The 19,848-nt window shown below is 41.0% G+C and overlaps 1 protein-coding gene across 16 annotated transcripts in view; it reads left to right on the top strand.

The window, feature by feature from the left end:
• The window catches only part of GATAD2A (GATA zinc finger domain containing 2A), a 112,447-nt gene that overhangs the window by 83,316 nt on the left and 9,283 nt on the right, over nucleotides 1-19,848 (top strand). For 10 of the 16 annotated variants that reach the window (XM_075123122.1, XM_075123125.1, XM_075123118.1 and 7 more), the window contains 6 exons: nucleotides 10,156-10,286; nucleotides 10,836-10,975; nucleotides 12,563-12,652; nucleotides 14,118-14,249; nucleotides 15,466-15,654; nucleotides 16,758-17,037. In XM_075123122.1, the coding sequence (XP_074979223.1) occupies nucleotides 10,156-10,286; nucleotides 10,836-10,975; nucleotides 12,563-12,652; nucleotides 14,118-14,249; nucleotides 15,466-15,654; nucleotides 16,758-17,037 (962 nt within the window). The remainder of the gene's footprint in view (nucleotides 1-10,155; nucleotides 10,287-10,835; nucleotides 10,976-12,562; nucleotides 12,653-14,117; nucleotides 14,250-15,465; nucleotides 15,655-16,757; nucleotides 17,038-19,848) is intronic. The other 6 variants (XM_048830858.2, XM_048830856.2, XM_075123123.1 and 3 more) reach the window with 6 other exon arrangements.

Raw genomic sequence — 19,848 nt, 5'->3', positions numbered from 1 at the left:
GGTACTTTGGGTCTTAGATGTATCCTCTTCAAGACAAAAGCATAATTAATCTGCTTCTGTCCCAACTAAATGGAAGAAAGCCTCCAAGAATAGACTTTGCCACCTGAAGTCTGTTGAATTGGATGAACTTCTGTTCTTTACTGAAGTCAACAAACGTAGGTTGGTCCTGTTGGGAGTTATGCTTTTTGTCTAAAGAGCAGTTGTCTACCAAAATTCTGCTGGAGGAGCAAGGAGACTCTAGGATACTTCGGATTGATCTTTCTTCTTGTAAAACAAATATGTCTAACTTTAAAATGTTCAGATGGATGGATGTAAGTTAGAGGGATGGTGGCCTCCAGCCTTAGATACTGAGCTGTGACTTGTGTGGTCTGTGTTCTCTTTCCAGCTCTGGCACAGACTTTATGTGAACTTAGGGGAAATTGAAGCACGCTGATTTACCAATCTGTAAAATAGAAATAATACTTCCTTACCTCACAGGGGTGTTCTGATCATAATTTTATTTTACAGGCACTGTGTATTATGATGACTGTACTGTCATAGGCATTTCTATCAGTGAACAAAAATGGAGGATAAGATTTTCAAAGCAGTCTAAATGATTTAGATGCATCTTCCATTAATGGAAGCTACATGTCTAAAACACCCAAATTGCTTTTTAAAATCTTAGCTGGAAGCTCCATTCGTTTCAGCAGCTCAAAAATTGTACAGGAAATCTTTCCCAGAAGCATTTTGGAAGCAACTGGATATAGAGAGGTCCACACAAAACAAAGGGGTTCAAAAAGAAGGCTTAACAAACTCTTTGAATTATGCCTAAGAGCATGTTTTACTTGCTGTAACCCGTTAGATAGCTGTACATTCATTTCTATGCAGATGAAAAAAGATCCATCCTCCTGAGCCTGGCTTCTAACATGGAGACCAAAATGGATGGGAACATAGAAGCTGGTCTAAAGAGGCTTTATAAAACCTCCTGGGAGCATTATAGCACTTTCAGCTAAAGGATCTGACCTCAGAGACTAAAGATTCACTGTCTCTGTGTTCACTGTTGTACCTGGCAAAGTGTTGATACATGTGTGTGTGAGAGACACAAAGTATAGCAAGCCTCTTTTTTAAGAGGAAGACTATACTATGAAGATCTAGTTTGGATTCATACGTTTCACAATCTTTTGGACTTCGATCCACAATGTAATTGGTCATGTTGTTGAGGTCTGAATAGATAAGCTTCTCTTTCATATCATGGTTGGCTTATTTTAGCTCTGTGAGCAAAACTTATTGCAAAATACTACTGAAAAGTAGTATTCCACCAGATCTGCAAGATCTCATACCATCAGAATTAAATCGCTCACCCATAAATAAACACTGTAGATGGTTTTTTATTTTCTTTTTGTACTATAGAAGGATTCCTAAGTGTTTAACTTTCTGTAGAACAATAAACAAGTTGGACTTGATTAGCAGAATTTGAGAAAGCAGGTATCTAGTCAATTAGATTTACTGTGCAGACGGGGTTTGGGTTTTTTTGTTTGTTTTTTTTTGGAAATGGGGTGTCTTTTAAATTCAGGACACTAGAGAGGAAAAAGCCCCCCCCCCCCCTTTTTTTAATGTCCTCAACCCTTCAAATTAAAAGAATGACCAGGTTATTCTGCTGTAGGTTGTCATTACTTGTACTTTATTTCTGTCAGTTGACAGAATAATTAGTACTAGTGTGTAAACTTGGAGAAACCAATTTAACAAGCAAATGATCCTTTCTCAGCTGCTCTCTTGCTCTTGTAGGAGAAACAAGGAAACTTTGACGCCAGTAATAGCTGAACAAATAGTAGGAAGTGGACTGTGTAGTATGGTGAGACTCAACCGTGCCATTTTTGTATAAATATCAGCCATTTTGTAACGTGACCTATGCTAGTGGTGAGGAAATTGCATAGATTCTATGCGAACATTTTAAAGGGCAGGGAGGCAATGGTTAACCAGTGGGGCTTGATACAACTTAAAACGAAACAGAAAAAATCACTTGCTCTGCCTTCATGGTCTGTCTAAAGGAGCACGGTCCTTATTACAAAGCCAGAAGTTGTGAATTACCTTTTCCCACGCCAAGCCCCAATTCAAAAATTAGAGCTACTAACCCACAAAACAGATTAAAAATGCCTGCAGCCTTTTATTTAGTGAGTATTTAATAAAAACCTCTCAATGTGGAATCTTAATTTTTAATGCTTTGGGTTTTATATGGCTATGATCTATTTTAAACCATTATTCAAAAAATGCCCAAAACAATGGAATTTTTATCAAGCAATTGTTTATACCAAAGGTGTGAATGTTACAATACATGTACATCCCCCTGACAAACGTAGCTTGTAATGAGCACTCCAGAAGACTTAAATGGAGGTGCATGTTGGTATTCTCTCTAAAAGGGAAGTGTTTTTGATTACACTTCACTCCTCCAATGTCCAAAACTGCTGTTCACGTTAACAAGGCAATCTGATTTCCGATCCTGTTTCTTGGTTAGGTAGAAGGGGATGGAGATGGTGAATGATTATTTTTCTTTGATATCCACGTGATTAGTTTTAATATGGGGCCCTCTTTTGTGTGGATCATGTTAAAACTGTTCTTAACTATGAACTTCAAAGTATCTTCTCTCAGCTTGGAACCTGTAATGCTTGCTTATCTTACTGTCTTAATCTTGTCAACAAATCACTTAATTTTTCAAAGATATTGTGATATCCAAAAAACCATGATGAACACACTTCTAGAACAAAATGTAGTCCGTAGAAATTTCATCCTTTTCTAAACAGAATGTGGTATTAGCGGGTCTGATTAAAGAACTGTTCTACTGTAATAATTCTGTGTTACTCATGGTCTCTCAATTTCTACTTCACTTTCTCATTCTCACCTGGCCTAAAAAGTAGAAAAGAACTTTTGTGTCCAAAAAAAAAAGCCACCTTTTGGGTTTTTTTCATTTGACTACTTGAAACTTGTTTCCATGACTAAATAGATAATGCTTTTTAAAAGTCTAATGGACTAATGGTGTGTACTTTCAGAGTTTTGAAGCAAACCAGCAAATCAACTATAAAAGTTCTTAAACTTTAAAAAGTAGTAGAGTAGTTGAGCATAACTCATTCCTGAGCAGTTGGGTGAATGTTTTTCTATTGTGCAATACATTGTGCTTTTTATTAATAGTCTCAAGTGGGCAGCTGATCCAGGAAGTTTCTATAGTGCAAGGGCAGCCCCATAAGCTTAAAGTCTGCTCCATTTTCTTACAGCACCTGAACCCTACCTCACTTCATAAAATGAAGGCTATGTGTCACAAGCCGGTTAGAACTGGCTGTTGCTATGGTTTTCACGGTGGAAGGAACAGTTAAAGGGTCACATGTCCAGTGGGGGAAATGCCTTTCTCACATGACTCTTTGGTGGCCTGATTAGAATACAGGAAGTTAGCTCCCTGCTAGTTGTTATGATGCTGTGATAATTGATGGGGTGACATCACGCTTGCTACACATACATATTGATTATTCTTGTGCTTCGTTGCTTTGAGAATTGAACAGTTAAAACAGGACCTTTATGAGCTTTCTGTCAATGCACTATTCTCTGATTAGCAATGTTGTCTTGAATTCAACTTCCTTTTTGACAAATGAAGTTGAAGTATCTTCTGTTTTACATGTAGCTAATCACCTCTGAGAGATTCAGCAGACTTAAGTCTGCCAATAAAATTTTTCTAAACAACAATTGTTTCAAACCCAAATTTGTGCCATATTTTGTGCACTTGTGGAGGGCATTAGTGGGGATAAGACGACCTTCTCCAAGAGGATAAAAAGATAACTTTCATATCGGAGTCTGGTGTTGTAGAAGTCTGAACTCAGTTCAAATGGGTTCAGTTTTCCTAAATCGCATCTATTGGTCCTCACGTGGAGATTTTTCAAAAACTGATAGTGTCAATCACAGTAAACTTTCAGTGGCCCAGCTTGCTACTCAGAAGTTTACCTAAGTTGTTTCTTTCACAGCTACAGAAACTGATAGTCAGTAGTCTGATTTACTTTCATTTTACAAAATTGTGTTTAATTTTCAAGGTTGTATGACTTCAAATAGTTTATGGCTTTTCTGGTGGGCGATAGAGAACTTCAGTTCTGCAACACTATGTTCACAGCCATAATAACTACAGTCTGCATGGTCCCTTGTGACAGTATACTTGTAAAAGCCAGTTATACATAAGGCACTTATGCAAGAACCTTTTTATAGCTTTACCCCCTGCAGAAGCATAAACTCTATCCCCCTTATTATTTTATAGATTATGAGAAGATTTATTGTGTCTTTTAAAAGTGTTGGATTAGGTTTAGCTACATGAAAAACTCTACAACTCTTCCAGATCAATACAAGTGTAACATTACCTAAGTAATGAGATTATTGCCTTAGTTAAGTATTCTTTAAAAATCATTTTCAGGTGACTTTTTTTTTTTCTTCACACTTCTTAGCTGGATGGGTAAAAAAAGTAAAATGATGTTACTTGAGATGATGTACTTTAGACTTTGTCTATACTGAGACCTTTTTAACTTGAGTCTCTTGATGGCAAGCACTCTTAATTTTTCTCTCCCTATCTTGTTTTAGTCAAGGCAACCAATTTAGTCTACCTTAAGCAGAGAAAAGCTCAGGCTTTAAAACTTTCACCTGTGCCCCTGATGGTTATTTTTAAACCCCTTCAGAGTTGAAAGATTGGTTCACTGGCTCACTGTGCCCCCTAGAGGAAACTGAAATTCATTTTCTGCTCCTTTTCTACCAAGGTGGACAACTGCATTAAATGCAGCATTGAAGATAGGGCTGTAGCTGAGATACCAAAAGCCGTGTTTTTGTAGCAACCAGCTTTTAGTTTTCAGAACACTGTTTGTTTGAACTGGCCTGGCTTTACTGAGGGTGTGTAGTTTACATTAGTACATAGCTTATCAATAGTGGTACAGAAATATAGCTACAGTAAAGGTACTCTGCAACTGTGAGGTTAATCTGTCCCTGTTTTGAGGGTATTTGTGTCTCTTACATCTGGTACATCACTAAATAAAATGTTTTTTTTGTTTCTATTGTTAAGTACCTAGAATCCTGAAGTAACTTTTGTATGTCAAAAAGGGTGGTACTACAGTTAACTCCCAAAGCTGCAATTTAAGGTGGGGAGAAACTGCCTCATTTTAGGAGAACATGGGGCTAATTTGCCATGTTTCCAGGTTGCGAATTAATGGAGTTTTCCCCCTAAAGTACAGATTAAAGGTAGTTAAGTGCATAACCTTGCTGCACAAGAAGCTTGCTTTTTTTTTTAATGGCTGCCTGTATATTTGCTTCCTTTGGCTTCACTGTTTTAAAAACTCTTTTGGTTTGTGTCTCAAAAATTTAAACCTGCCAAATTATTTGGTCAGCAATAATGCATTGAAAAGTTATTTCATTTACAGGATACTTATTGAAAAGGCTTTCATTGTATTCTTGTAGTTTTTGTTTGGATTTGCAACACAATTTCTTAAGATGTACTCTTCTAAAGTGATTATACTTATCCCATAAACAATGTAAGTTCTTCTTCAAGTGCTTGCTCATGTCCATTCCACATTAGGTGTTTGTGCTCTCCACATGCACCGTCCGGTGCCGGAAGTTTTTCCCTCAGCAGTATCCATAGGGGAGTGGCTTTGGTGCTCTCTGGGGTGGTGCCCACAAGACACAGTATAAGGGATGCCGCCGGTTCCTCCCACCCTCAGTTCCTTCTTGCCGCCAGTGACGGTGCACAGAATGTTCGCCGCGCTTACTAGCGTTGCTTAGGCTTCGTTCGTACGAACTAGAATTCTTGTAAAATTTAGTGAACAGAGTGAGTATTAGGTTTCAGAGTAGCAGCCATGTTAGTCTGTATTCGCGAAAAGAAAAGGAGTACTTGTGGCACCTTAGAGACTAACAAATTTATTTGAGCATAAGCTTTCGTGAGCTACAGCTCATTTCGTCGGATGCATTCAGTGCATTGCATGCATTTTTTTCCCACTGAATGCATCCGACGAAATGAGCTGTAGCTCACGAAAGCTTATGCTCAAATAAATTTGTTAGTCTCTAAGGTGCCACAAGTACTCCTTTTCTTTTTGAGAGTTAGCCCTTAGCAGTAGTTAGTTTTGTTAGTCCCATCGGGGACTTAGCCGGGGGAGGGGGCATGCCCCAGTCCCCAGGCTTTAAGCCCTGCGATCGCTGCAAACGGCCCATGTCCGTGAGCAATCCACATAGTAGTTGTCTCGGGTGCCTCGGTGAAGGGCACATAAGTGATAAGTGTTGAACCTGCAAGTCCTTTAAACCTAGGACCAAGAAAGAGCATGAGATGATGCTCCTCCTGATGGAGTCTGGCTCGCTCCAGTCCCGAGGCAAAGGTCCAACTCTGCACCGAGCACTGCGGCATCAGTGCATAGTGCCCCACGAGCGCCGTTGATGAGCCGGCACCAATCCACGGCCCCGGCCAAGAAGTCGAAGAAGGCCAGTAGGGGATGGTCTCCTACTCCCCGCAAGGGGAAGGACAGGGCTAGGGGCAAGCTAAGATCCGCGCCGGGAGGCTCATCTGCCCTGTCAGGAAGTCGGGCCTAAGCTCATGTCGAGTGGTGAAGCCCACCCCGTTCCTTGCCTGGAAGCCCAGACACAGAAGTGGGCCTTTATCAGTTTCAGGTGACGTCGATGCCTGAAGCGCTCCAGGCTGCGCAGGAGATCCTGACGCTCCCGGTGCTGCCCATGCTGGCCCCAGCGGTGCCCAGATCTTGGGGTAAGCCCACCTTGGGACCTTTCTGTCCACCCTTGCCTCAACGGTACTGCTCCCCGTCGCAGGGGACATCCCGCCACTGTTCAGCCGATCCAAGGTCAGATGGTCTTTTCTCACGACATGACTGCCAGGTTCCTGAGGGGCCTCAAGAGGCTTTACCTTAAGCTGGTCCTCTCCAGGCTCACTTGCCCACCTTTCAAGCCACTGGGCTCCTGCTCCCTTTCCTACTTGTCCTGGAACGTCGCTTTCCTGGTGGTGGTGACAGCGGCGAGAGTAGTCTGAGATTAAGGCCTTGACCTCGGAACTGCCTTACAGAGTGTTTTATAAGGACACGGTCCAGCTACAGCCCACCCAGCCTTCCTGCTGAAGGTGGTATCTTCCTTCCACATGAGCCAGGATGTGTTCCTGCCTGTGTTCTGTCCCAAGCTGCACAAGACTGCTGAGGAGAGGCATCTGCACGTGCTGGACAACCAGAGGTCTTGGCTTTTTACTTGGAGTGTACCAAGCCTTTCCGTACATCGACCCAGCTCTTCATCGCTCCAGCGGATAGGATGAAGGGCCTTCCGGTTTCTTCACCGAGGATTTCCAACCAGATCACCTCTTGCATGAAGACCTGTTACAAGCTAACAAATGTGCCGCCGCCGTCGATCGCTAGGGCCCATTTGACTAGAGCACAGGCGTCTTCGGTAGCCTTTCAGGCACACATCCCGATCCAGGACATCTGTAGAGCCACGATGTGGTCCTCGGTCCACACATTCGCGTCTCATTATGCCATCACTCAGCAGGCCAGAGACGACGATGGGTTTGGCAGAGCTGTATTACAATCTGCAAAGCCGCGAACTCCTACCCGCCTCCACGGGAACTGCTGGGAGTCACCTAATGTGGAATGGACATGAGCAAGCACTCGAAGAAGAAAGGACAGTTATCTTTCCGTAACTGGTGTTCCTTGAGATGTGTTGCTCATGTCCATTCCACAACCCGCCCTCCTTCCCCGCTGTCGGAGTTTCCGGCAAGAAGGAACTGAGGGTCGGGGGAGCCAGCAGCGCCCCTTATACCGCGCTATGTGGGCACCAGAGCCGCTTCCCTACGGATATTGCTGAGAGAAAAACCGCAACTGGCACATGTGGCAAGCGCACACATCTAATGTGGAATGGACATGAGCAGCGCATCTCCAAGAACACCAGTTACAAAAAGGTAACTCTTTTTTTGGCAGCAGGGTGGAGGCTATGCTATTTGTGTTTCAGTAAAAGACGATCTATTAAATCTGCTGCCACCCTTGCTGTGAAAAACTGTACACTTGGTATCTGAAATCCGTAATCCTAGCACCAGTGGATTAATATAGCTGATCAGCTATATTTTACTAAAGACTCATTTCGGATCAAGTTCTTAATTCACTTGGCAAATGGCCTCTGCTGGACATCCCAATCCAGGAAGGTTTTATCGGCTGTTAGTGTTTGTCCAATCAGAAAGCTGTGCGGTGCAGTGGAAAGAATGGTACTGTAGTCTGCTGTTACGTTATGCTGCATGGTAATCTGTCTCGGTCCTTTTTGGCTGGTGTTATTTAAGTAACAATGTTCTTGTCTGACTGTTAGTTAAAAGGTAGTTCAGGTCTCTGAATCCAGCAAATGCTAAAATATAGCACATCAAAACAACTAATGACTCTTCTGTCACTTAAAATTCCAGACATTGTCTCTAAGGTGAAATGAAATGAAGCATAACATCGTATCTACACCTGGAAAAAGTTTCCATAGATTTGGATATAAATTGGGCATGCTTATGGGCATTTAGGCTGCTGTGACATTTAACTTTCATAGATATTTAGGCCAGAAGGGACCATTATGATCATCTAGTCTGACCTCCTGCACAATGCAGGCCACAGAATTTCACCCACCACTCCTAAAAAAGACCTCACATCTATATCTGTGCTATTGAAGTCCCCAAATTGTAGTTTGAAGACCTCAAGGAGCAGAGAATCCTCCAGCAAGTGACCCGTGCCCCATGCTACAGAGGAAGGCGAAAAACCTCCAGGGCCTTCCAATCTGCCCTGGAGGAAAATTCCTTCCCGACCCCAAATATGGCGATCAGCTAAACCCTGAGCATATGGGCAAGATTCATCAGCCAGATACTTGCTAAGTAATAGGGCACCTACTTGTGGTGTTAATAGAATATTATGCTGTAAAATCTTTAAATGCAAATGCTTTTCTTGTACGTGCTGTGTTGCAGTGAATTGTATGTGTAGTGCACCTTTATTCCTGCTTCAGTAGGACTCTGGTAAATAAAATTGTCATTTGGGTGGGGGATAATAACCTAGAAACATTTGTTCTAGGGGAGGGATAAGGAAAGCAACCTGATGAAATGTTGGTCATTGAATACTCATACAGGCTGAAGAGTGGTCTTTCGGCCTTTTAGCATTCAAAGAAGTGCAGTGAGCAAATGGGATGGTTTTGGATTAGTCCTGCGATATAGGCCCTTTCACCTCTGGGTCATTGGTTTGGTTGCAGTTTTGGTCACCAGTGACTGACAGTCATTGCCATCTGCCTTGTGAATGAATTTGCTGACTCCGCACAGTTCCTAATGGGAGGGTATCCCCCTTGTACAAACTACCACCATGTTTGGCACCTCTTTTGGCAGCCTCAATGGAGGCACCAGGGATTTAAGGCAGGGGATTCCAAAACTTTTTGGTTGCAGTTTTGGTCACCAGTGACTGACAGTCATTGCCATCTGCCTTGTGAATGAATTTGCTGACTCCGCACAGTTCCTAATGGGAGGGTATCCCCATTGTACAAACTACCACCATGTTTGGCACCTCTTTTGGCAGCCTCAATGGAGGCACCAGGGATTTAAGGCAGGGGATTCCAAAACTTTTTGCTGTTTAAACTCCATTTTAATGAAGTGTTTCCTGCTGGGACTCCAGACTGCATTGAGGATACAGTTTTTTTGAAGAACAAAATAGCACCCTCTGCCCAGCATACGTGTCAGGTTGTGCTGCATGAAAGATACCAATTAACTCTACAAAATGGGCGTCCTCGACACATAGTCACCTCTTGCATATGGTGCATGCAAGGTCATGTCATGCCATGCAAAGCAAAATGCCATATGCTACACGCTAGGGATCGCTGTGACCCCATCCGCTGCTGGTGGTGTGATCCACATTTGTGGTCGTGACCCAATTTGATAACCACTGAATTAAGGCCTGTTCCTACTCTCATTATGGCTATTTATTGAGTAATCATGATTGTCGTCTTATGCTTACGGATGGAAATTGGAATCTGAGGGTGAACTCTGGTCTTGCATTGGATACTTAACACTTTTTTCACACTTGAGGCATTCAGGATTAATCTGTCAGTAACAGCTTTAAAAAAGTAACGTTCTTTGCTATGGGGAAAAGTTAAATGGCCTTGCTTTCTTTTGATTTACAGTGATCTAAAGAGAGAAAAGAGAGTCCCCTCACCTGATATTATAGTGTTATCAGACAATGAACCTTCGAGCCCTAGAATGAATGGTTTAACAAAAATAGCATTAAGAGAGACCAACACAGAGGCACTCATGGTGAGTCCACATTTTTTGATACACTAGAGGCTATGTTACTTAGAAATATTGAAACAGGCACTAATTATTCTGAGTTGCAGTTGGGACTACAGGATGTAAGATTCAGCAGATGTTTTCACCTTTTTCATATACAGCTTCATGCAGTTTGAGCTCTCGGGGCTTGAGGCTGTATTAAGGACTGAAGTCAGTCTGTCCGTTTGGGTTTCTACTCCTTACATCCTCTCCTCCCCTGGCCCCATAATTTTTCAGAGAAATATATGGAAACTTGTTAGCCACCCGTTCAGTATTTTAAAATAGCACAGTATTCCCTCTTCAGAAGTAGAAACTTTTTTTGTTTAAAGCAAAATGAGGTGTTAATTTTCCGAGTTTAGTAAAGGATGAATTTTAAAGCCTGCTTTTGCTTTGAGCTCTTTCTCAGCACTTAGTTTTTATGTCCACAGATTCCAGATGAATGCTGTTAGTCCCATTGAGTTATTCTGCTGTAGGTTGTTGTTACTTGTACTTTATCATCTTTTTTCCTTTCTACCCCACCCCCAAATATCTTAACTGGCCTTACAGAAGAGCAGCCCAGAGGAGCGTGAGAGAATGATTAAACAGCTAAAAGAAGAGTTACGGTTAGAAGAAGCAAAACTTGTTTTATTGAAAAAGCTGCGGCAGAGTCAAATACAGAAAGAGACCACTACTCAGAAGGTATTGATTTCCCCACAGATTTTTAACAACTTGTGTTTTTGGTTTCTAAACACTGCCAGCATGGTTGATGCCATAATTTGTGGTATCCTGTATAACTCTCAAATCGAATTGTACTGTAAAACTTCAGAATATCTCTTTAACAGAAAAAGCTATTTTCTCCAAACATTAAGTGAATTTCCTTGTTTCTCAAAACAATCCAGTCTGGCAGTCCAACAACAGTAAAAGTAAAGGCCTTTTAAAATCTATTCTTCCTCTCTACAAAATGGGTAGTATATACAGAGAATGCACTTTAAAAGTTCATTCTAGTTCCAGTGGTATTCCCCATTTTAAATACAGAAGTTATCTTTTGGAATCTTTGTATTCAGAATACTTATTTAAATTAACCTTTTCAAAGGTGATATCCTTTCCACTGACTTCGAATATGCATTTGTAGTGTAAGAGCTTTGCAGTATATCCCTTCTTAAAATTATATACAATAGTTTACCAGAACTTTGCTGTTGAATATATGGCTCTTAGTCTTCGTGTTTTCGCTGTTTTTAGTTTTCCTGATAAAACACTGTAAAACTGTCCATTAATCAGTTTTATGCTTTTTAATTTGAAGACATGTTGACAGTTTAAGCATCTGTGTGAATATTGTGCACTTAAAATCCTTAAAAAACAAATAATCCAAATCCTTAATAGAATATTTTCCCGCATTAATATCACCAAAATACTTTTGAAAGGTATGAACATCTAAGAGTCACAAACACACAGAACCAGTAGCAAAGTGCTGTATCCCTTACTCTGCTTTAGATGTTACTGATAAACCCATGCAAGGGAAACTCAAAAATTCTGAATTCTAGTCTTGGCAGATGAATAGTTGAAAATCATTTCCTGTTTAACTTTACTTTAAAATGTGTGTGACTTTATGGATCTTAACAGTTTTTGTACATATTTAAATGCATTTCAGCTCACATTGGAGGTGGGAAAGGAGAACTGTTTTATTTCCCTGACTTTTTTGTGATATTTTTCTTTTGGAGTCCTTTGTTTTTAAACTCACATTTTTGTTCACTGAAACCAATTAGATGTGTTGGGTACATGCATTACATAATCTGCTGCTGAACACTCATGAAGTGAACTTTGGATATTGAATTGACTAAGTAGAATGGAACAACGCATTTTTAGATTGCTTTCTTAATATCCCGATTAGTTTTTGGGTAACAGTCCTTAACAATTAATGACATTTGCCCATGCATTGGGGACTGAATTAGGTTGTATATTGAGACCTATTTAATTTTTAAATAGCTCATTTTAAAATGTATTGTAAATTACTAAACTGTTTTTTATATAATTACTTTTAAAGACGTTACAAAGGGGGGTGTGTGTGTATATATATATATGTGTGTGTGTATACACGAGTAAAAATGAATGAATCCCTTATCTATACTTGAACGCTAATTTAGGGATTTAAACATGCCAGTTAGACTGTGAGTGTGTGAGAGAGAGATCATTGAGTTATAAGGAAGCAAATATTTTTATTTTCCTTCATTGCTCCAATTCTGCTCATACCCTCTCACGGGTCTGTCTTTCTGGTTTTTTCTCTTACAGCCTCCTGGTTCCTCTGGGAGTGCTGTGGCCACCCCTCCCCCATTGGTGCGGGGAACACAGAATGTTCCTTCTGGCAAACCATCCCTTCAGGTTAGCATGGGGGCCTCAGATGTTGCCAGGTTTGGGGCACGCAGTGGAAATGAAGGTGCATAGTAATAGGAGGGATAATTTTCAATATAGATCTAGCAAAGTTGCTCCATATATTGCTGGGTGGAGACATAGTAATATGTTGATGACATCTCTCCTACTTCTAATCTCAATAAACATTCCAGCAAAGTTGTACAGTAGCAGGTAATGAACACAAAAAGCATCCTGCAAGTTTTATTTCACAGGACTGGATGTCTAGAGTCTGGTTAGTTGTCACAAAAAGAGTTTGGTTCCAAGTGGCATTCTTTTTATAGATTAAACCAGTGCTAACCCCATGAATCCAGTTACAATAAGCTTTTAAGACTGGGAGTGGGGGAGAAAACCCCTATAATAATATCTTCCAGTGGCTGATTTTTAGTCAAATTCCAAGTGCACTTTCCTGACTGATTTAGGGCCTGATAAGATAAGAGGTGCTGAAAGAGCCTTTGGCCAAAGAGCACGCTGCTTAATTTTGCTGTGAAACTATCCTACCATCATAAGCAAGTTTCAGGGCACTAGAATAAAATGATCAACTCAAAGGTTGACAGATTCTTTATTTCTATTGCACAGAGAGACAGCTGCCCTCACTAAAGACAGCATTTTAGGAGGAACTTGCACCACAAATGAAATTTTCAAGTAACAAAGACAGTGGAAATTTTTTCAGTCATGGAAGGCATATAGTCTAGTGGTTAGAGTCAGGACTCCTGGGTTCTGTTGCTGTTCTGTCTCTTACTTGCTGTACGAATTTGGGGCAAGTTACTTTACCTCTCTCTATCTGTTTAACTGTAAAATTGCAATAATTCCTGAATTTTGCAAAGTTTATTTAATGTTTGTAAAGCATTTCTTGAATTCTTGAATGAAAAGCACAATATAAGTGAACATTAGCTTCCCCTATGCCCTTCAAAGTATGAAGTTTTATTACTTACTATAAATAGTGAAAGGGGAAGCTCCAGTGCATTTGTGAGAACCTTAACTCATGAACAGTGGCCAATTTTTGGCTTCTCTAAGTGAACAGATACCCAGATGTATAAAGCTGTATTTCATGTAGTAAAAAGTTATCCACCCTAGAATGGATACCCTATTATAATTGAAATCTTTGTTTTTCTCACTGAAGCAGTTTTGAATAATGAACCTCTGTGCCTTTATGTTCAGTGTAAGGTCTGAGACTCGCCTATCGCATTCCCTCAATACCAAAAACAGCTCAGCAGATAGACAAATTAAGGCAAGTAAAGAGGAGAGAGAGGAAGTAGAAAAAAGAAAAATCTCTTTGGGTATTCACAAGGAAGGCATGGCAGTGCAGTGTTTGCAAATGACGTAGGCATACAGTCAAATACCACTGTGAGAAACTAAATATAAACATCTATATAGATAAGCATGTTCTGTTTTTCTAAAAAATAAATTTAAAAGTAAATGCTCCTCTGTTTTGTAGACCTCTTCTTCACGTATACCGGGCACTGTTATTCCCCCTCCATTGGTCCGTGGAGGGCAACAAGCATCTTCAAAACTGGGATCTCAGCAGAATACGCAGATAGTAATGCCACCTCTTGTCAGAGGAGCACAGGTAAGAATTGGTGTGGTGGAAGGTCTCCCTCACCGCATCAGGTATGTTCTTTCTTTCCATTCCCCGCAGGGCTTAGGGGATTGTCTCATGAATTCTCTCCACTTTTACATTCCAACTTCAAGGCTCTGAGTCATGATCACCATTCTCCTTACCCAAGAGGGTGGGATAAGGTTCTTGTAAGACCCCCTCCTTAATAGACTGGATGCATTACTGTTGCGTGTTGCAAGGTCCTTCCAATGTGTGCTAACTAAATGCACTGTTACTCCTAAGAGACTTATGCTGAGGACTAATCCAGGTCTCCTATGGTGACGCAGAGTACTACTATTAGGCAAGCTTTACCCAGCAGATCAATGTAGAAGACTTAATCCTACTGTGTTTTTGGTTCTTAAAACATTTTTCTACTTACTTTTCCTGTTTTATCAATTTCACCTCTGATGTATGTTTTAATCTCTCTCAATGCCTTCATTGTCAAATTGACTGACGGGCTGCTAGAATGAGACAGCAAACTGGAGAACGGAAAATGCTGTGAAGGTGTCTTGTTTTTAAGCCCTTTTGTCGTCTATGAGGGGAAAGTAGTGGTTGCACCAAAGAAGCAAGGTGGGGAGGGGAGAGAGTTGCCTCCAGTGGATCTTACTGAATTTACGTGATCACTGTGTGATCCAGGGAAACTTTTATCTCGCTCAGTGCAGATTTATTTTGCAGTCATGGGGCTACTTTTTTTTTTTTTTTTAACTAAACCATCTGTGCCTGCTGGATGGCTAATGTTAAGAAAGAAGGTATGGCACCTGGGATTTAGTTTCCTTTCAGTCCTGATTAATATGCAAAAAACTTGTTCACTCTAAAGTAGAATAGCTGCACTAATAATCTTAAAATATAAACAGACTATTAGGAGCTATACATTTTTGAAAAGAACTGTTGACTTCAAAACTTAAGCCAAAAATCTAACCATTTTGGCCTTGATCAACACAATGGTCTGAAGCTAAGCATCTTTTCTAATGTTGCATTCTATGTTGCTTCTCTGGGAATACATTTACAGTCAAAATGAAGCTGCGGATTTTGACAATGATGTTAATGTTGTTGTGTTGTGTTTTTTGTTTTTTGTTCCCTGACTTGCATCATTTCCATCACATCATTTCATCCTACCTCACCTCCCACGCACTGTTTTCCACTTTCTCTAACACTCTCCATCCCATCCTTCATGGAACTATTGCATCAGCCCATCTCTGTTTCTCCCCAGCAAATCCACAACATCCGACAGCACTCCAGCACGGGGCCACCTCCACTGCTTCTGGCACCACGGGCATCCGTCCCCAGTGTACAGATTCAGGGACAGAGAATTATACAACAGGGTTTAATCCGCATTGCCAATGTTCCCAATACCAGCCTGCTTGTCAATATACCACAGGTGAGATCCAAAAGATACAGAACACTATTCACTTCTGTTCTTTTGAGACTAAATACAATTACTGATTTGTCCAGTTGCTACATCTCATTACTCTGTTTGCAGTCTTCTCTCCTAACTGATGTAAGTGGTTATTATTGTTACTACTCCGCTCTTTGTTCTTTGCTTGCAGGCAGTATCTTTATTCAAAGTTTGCAAAAGCTCTAGATAATATATGCACATACGAGGGAAAAGAACAGTCCATATGAATTTGTTCATTCCCAATAAAAATCTATTCATTTAAGTTAATTTAAAATGCATTTAACTTTTGACACTGTAAATTTTAATTGACTTTTTTGTATTGTCTCTGAGAAGACAGAGGAAATATGTAACATCCTGGGGTATGACACAACAAGACTTGGAAGGAACATAAATGTTGTGGACAAATTTTGGGCCTCAGCTACTATACTGGGCATGTTTAGTTGGAAATGTTACCCAGAATCAGTTTTAGTTTCTCTTCTCTCCTTCCTTCTACCCCCTTCTCTCTTCTAAGGAAGCATTTTCTCACATAAATAAAATAACCACTATTTAAGCAGAACCCAAAATGCGCAGTGCATTTCTGTTAGTGAACCAGTGATGGAGACAAAAGCAAACTATTGGCTTATGATTCATAATCTATGCAGGGAAAAGTCAGCATTTGTCATATCAAAAAGGACAAAATATTAAGGGGAAGTACTGTAAATGGCCTTTTCAAGCTTCTAAGAATACACTGCAAAAAATGGTCAATGAGCAAAAGTTAAGAACTCTGGAAAAGTATTTGCTAGGACTAGATGCCTGGTAATGGAATGCCTAGTATTGCACTTCTAGGTGACCCATTTATATCAAGAGCACAAGTCATAGCCCACAGAATAGACGTCAGGGTATGTGAAATTAGTTTTTTGGTGAGAGGTGGCTTAATCCAGTTCCAAATAGTTTTTGTGATGTGGACGCTGGTCTACTATCACAATTGATACTAGTTGGCTCTTTGTTGGTTATCTCTGAGAGGACAAGATTAGAATGGGCTATAGGGATTAAACTATCAAGGCAGTTGTATTCTGATCAATAACCATGTTTGTATTTTCTTTAAGGCCTCACCTACTTCAATAAAAGGTACAACAGTGACATCAGCTCAGGCTAATGCTACTACTACCAGTGTTGCTTCTATAGTGAACTCCAGTGAGTCCCCAGCCAGCCGGCAAGCTGCTGCCAAACTTGCACTGCGCAAGCAGCTAGAGAAGACGCTACTGGAGATCCCACCTCCTAAACCACCTGCACCAGAGATGAATTTCCTGCCAAGTGCAGCCAACAACGAATTCATTTACCTGGTTGGTTTGGAGGAAGTAGTGCAGAACTTGCTAGAAACTCAAGGTAAGATAGTACCGGATAATTTAGGCTTGCTTATTGAGGGCTTTAAAATATGCTAGACTCATTAATATAAGTACATTGATTTCAAGTGCTGTGACTTCTCTCACCACCCTCGCCTGTTTTAGAAGCAGCCTGAGTTAGTGTTGAGAGCATGCAACTTAGTCTTAGTTCAGTCACTGATACCATGTGGATTTCTCCAAATTGCTCAATCTCTTCCTTAATTTCTTCATCTTAAAAATGGAAATAATACATACCTTCCTCAAAGAGGTGGTGGTTTTGCACAGCAGTTTTAAATGCAAAGTGCAGCAGAAGTACTCAATTTATTTCTTTAATATTCTTGGTTTATGTGGTGGAGGATGCCTCCTTAGCCTCAGGGAAAAGAGAAGGTGCTGGCCCTTCCTTATCTCCTAAGAAGAGTTTGAGTAGTAATGCCTTTTAATCATGGCTGTCTCAGAAGAAATATTTTGGGTTCTCCCACAGTAGTTAGGTAAACTGCGAACAAAAATGTAATATTGGTTTCAGTAATCTCTGTGGCTTTCAAATTTGTGTTCTCTAATTCTGGGCTTTCTAGAAGCCCACTATCATCCTGGATTCTTGGGTGCTGGATACTGATTGTAAGAACTTTTTTCTCTAGAACAGCAGTTCTCAAACTGTGGATCGGGACCTCAAAGTGGGTCGCAACAACATTTTAATGGGGTCACCAGGGCTGGCTTAGACTTGCTGGGGCCTGGGGTGGAAGCCGAAGCCCAAGCGATTCAGCCCTGGACACTGGGGCTCAGGTTACACGCTTCCTGTCTGGGGCTGAAGCCTTTAGGCAGCGGTGTGGCTTGGGTGGGCTCAGGCTTTAGTTCTCTCCCCGCAGCCCCTCCTGGGGTCATATAGTAATTTTTGTTGTCAGAAGGGGGTCGTGGTACAATGAAATTTGAGAACCCCTGCTCTAGAAAGCTTCCTTGCCCTTATCTTCAATTCTCTGTGGCCCTCCTCAGAGAATCTTACTGGGTAGAGGACGTGTTTCAGAATAATATTCTGGTGTGGACATTACCTGGAAATCTCAGTGGGTTTCTATCCCAACTCGTTCCTAAAAGCAAAGAGTATTTGCATTTCCAAATTAACCGAATTTGTGTAATTGAAAAAGCTTTAATTTGCTTGCTGGAGATGAAGGAAGTTGACCTCCACGTTCAACGTGACCTAGATCTGATCATTTTGTTTTGCAATGGAGCTTTAAGTATGAGGACTGTAGTTAAGACTTGGCTAGACAACAAAGATTTCTACACAGGTAACCTCTGAAGTTATAACCTTGAAGACCCATAGATCTGCCTCCTGTTCCTTTGGAAGGTGTTTTTTTTATTCAACCACCTATTCAATTTCACATGGGGTCATTGACTCTGAGGCTTTTAGGCAGTGCTTGCACAGTAAAGTAAAAACCACCCCAAGAACAAACTCGCTGTTCCAGTCGGTGGTGGTAGAGTGGACACCACACACCATGCTGCCTCACTAGTTTCTTATAAATTTGACCTGGAGGCAACCATCTCTTAAAACACAATAAGAAAGTGGTTCACTTTCTATTGGCTGTTCAGTCTTTGGCCTCGGAGACTGAATAAGCCAATAAGACTGCAGTTTATGATGACTGATTTCATGTGGGGGCAGAGAGGTGACTTGAATACTTGTGACTACTAGAACTGTACTTAAAAGTGACTCCCTTCACATTGATCTGATTTCAATTGGCTGCTTTGTGTCTAATCCAGAGCCATCAAATCCACCCCCAAAGTACAGCTGGCTTTCCTTGGGAATTGTGACCCTCTTACTATTCTTTCCTCCTAGCAGGTTAGTCATGCTAGTCACAAGTGGGTTATTAGTATGTGGCTAGGTGGGCTCAGCTTCTGTAAGGTTCTTTTCCCTAAAGATCCATTGCCACACTTCAGTAAAGTTTAAAAATATACTTTTTTAAATCAATATTTAGGTATGAATAGCTTTCACCCTTACTAATAATCTTGTGTCTCTTACCTAATCCATTCACTGATGTCACAATCCATCTTCCTCCTGGAAACCATTCTTTTGCTGTTAATCCTAGCTTGTGGGGACTTGGGCAGGATAGACTCATAGATATTAAGGTCAGAAGGGACCATTATGATCATCTAGGCTGACCTCCTGCACAACACAGGCCACAGAATCTCACCCACCCACTCCTGCGATAAACCTGTCACCTATGTCTGAGCTATTGAAGTCCTCAAATAATAGTTTAAAGACTTCAAGGTGCAGAGAATCGTCCAGCAAGTGACCCATGCCCCATGCTGCAGGGGAAGGTGAAAAACCCCCAGGGCCTCTGCCAATCTGCCCTGGAGGAAAATTACTTCCCGACCCCAAATATGGCAATCAGCTAAACCCTGAGCATGTGGGGAAGACTCACCAACCAGATATCCAGGAAAGAATTCTCTGTAGTAACTCAGATCCCACCCCATCTAACATCCCATCACAGGCCATTGGGCCTATTTACCACTAATAGTCAAAGATCAATTAATTGCCAAAATCATACCATCTCCTCCATAAACTTATTGAGCTTAATCTTGAAGCCAGATAGGTCTTTTGCCCCCACTGCTTCCCTTGGAAGGCTGTTCTAGAACTTTACTCCTCTGATGGTTAGAAACCTTCGTCTAATTTAAAGTCTAAACTTCCTGATGGCCAGTTTATATCAGTTTGTTCTTGTGTCCACATTGGTACTGAGCTTAAATAATTCCTCTCCCTCCCTGGTATTTATCCCTCTGGTATATTTATAGAGAGCAGTCATATCTCCCCTCAGCCTTCTTTTGCTTAGGC

The sequence above is a fragment of the Caretta caretta genome, chromosome 25 (assembly GCF_965140235.1).
Source record: "Caretta caretta isolate rCarCar2 chromosome 25, rCarCar1.hap1, whole genome shotgun sequence".
Lineage (NCBI taxonomy): Eukaryota > Metazoa > Chordata > Testudines > Cheloniidae > Caretta > Caretta caretta.
This window is presented reverse-complemented; position numbering and strand designations above follow the sequence as displayed.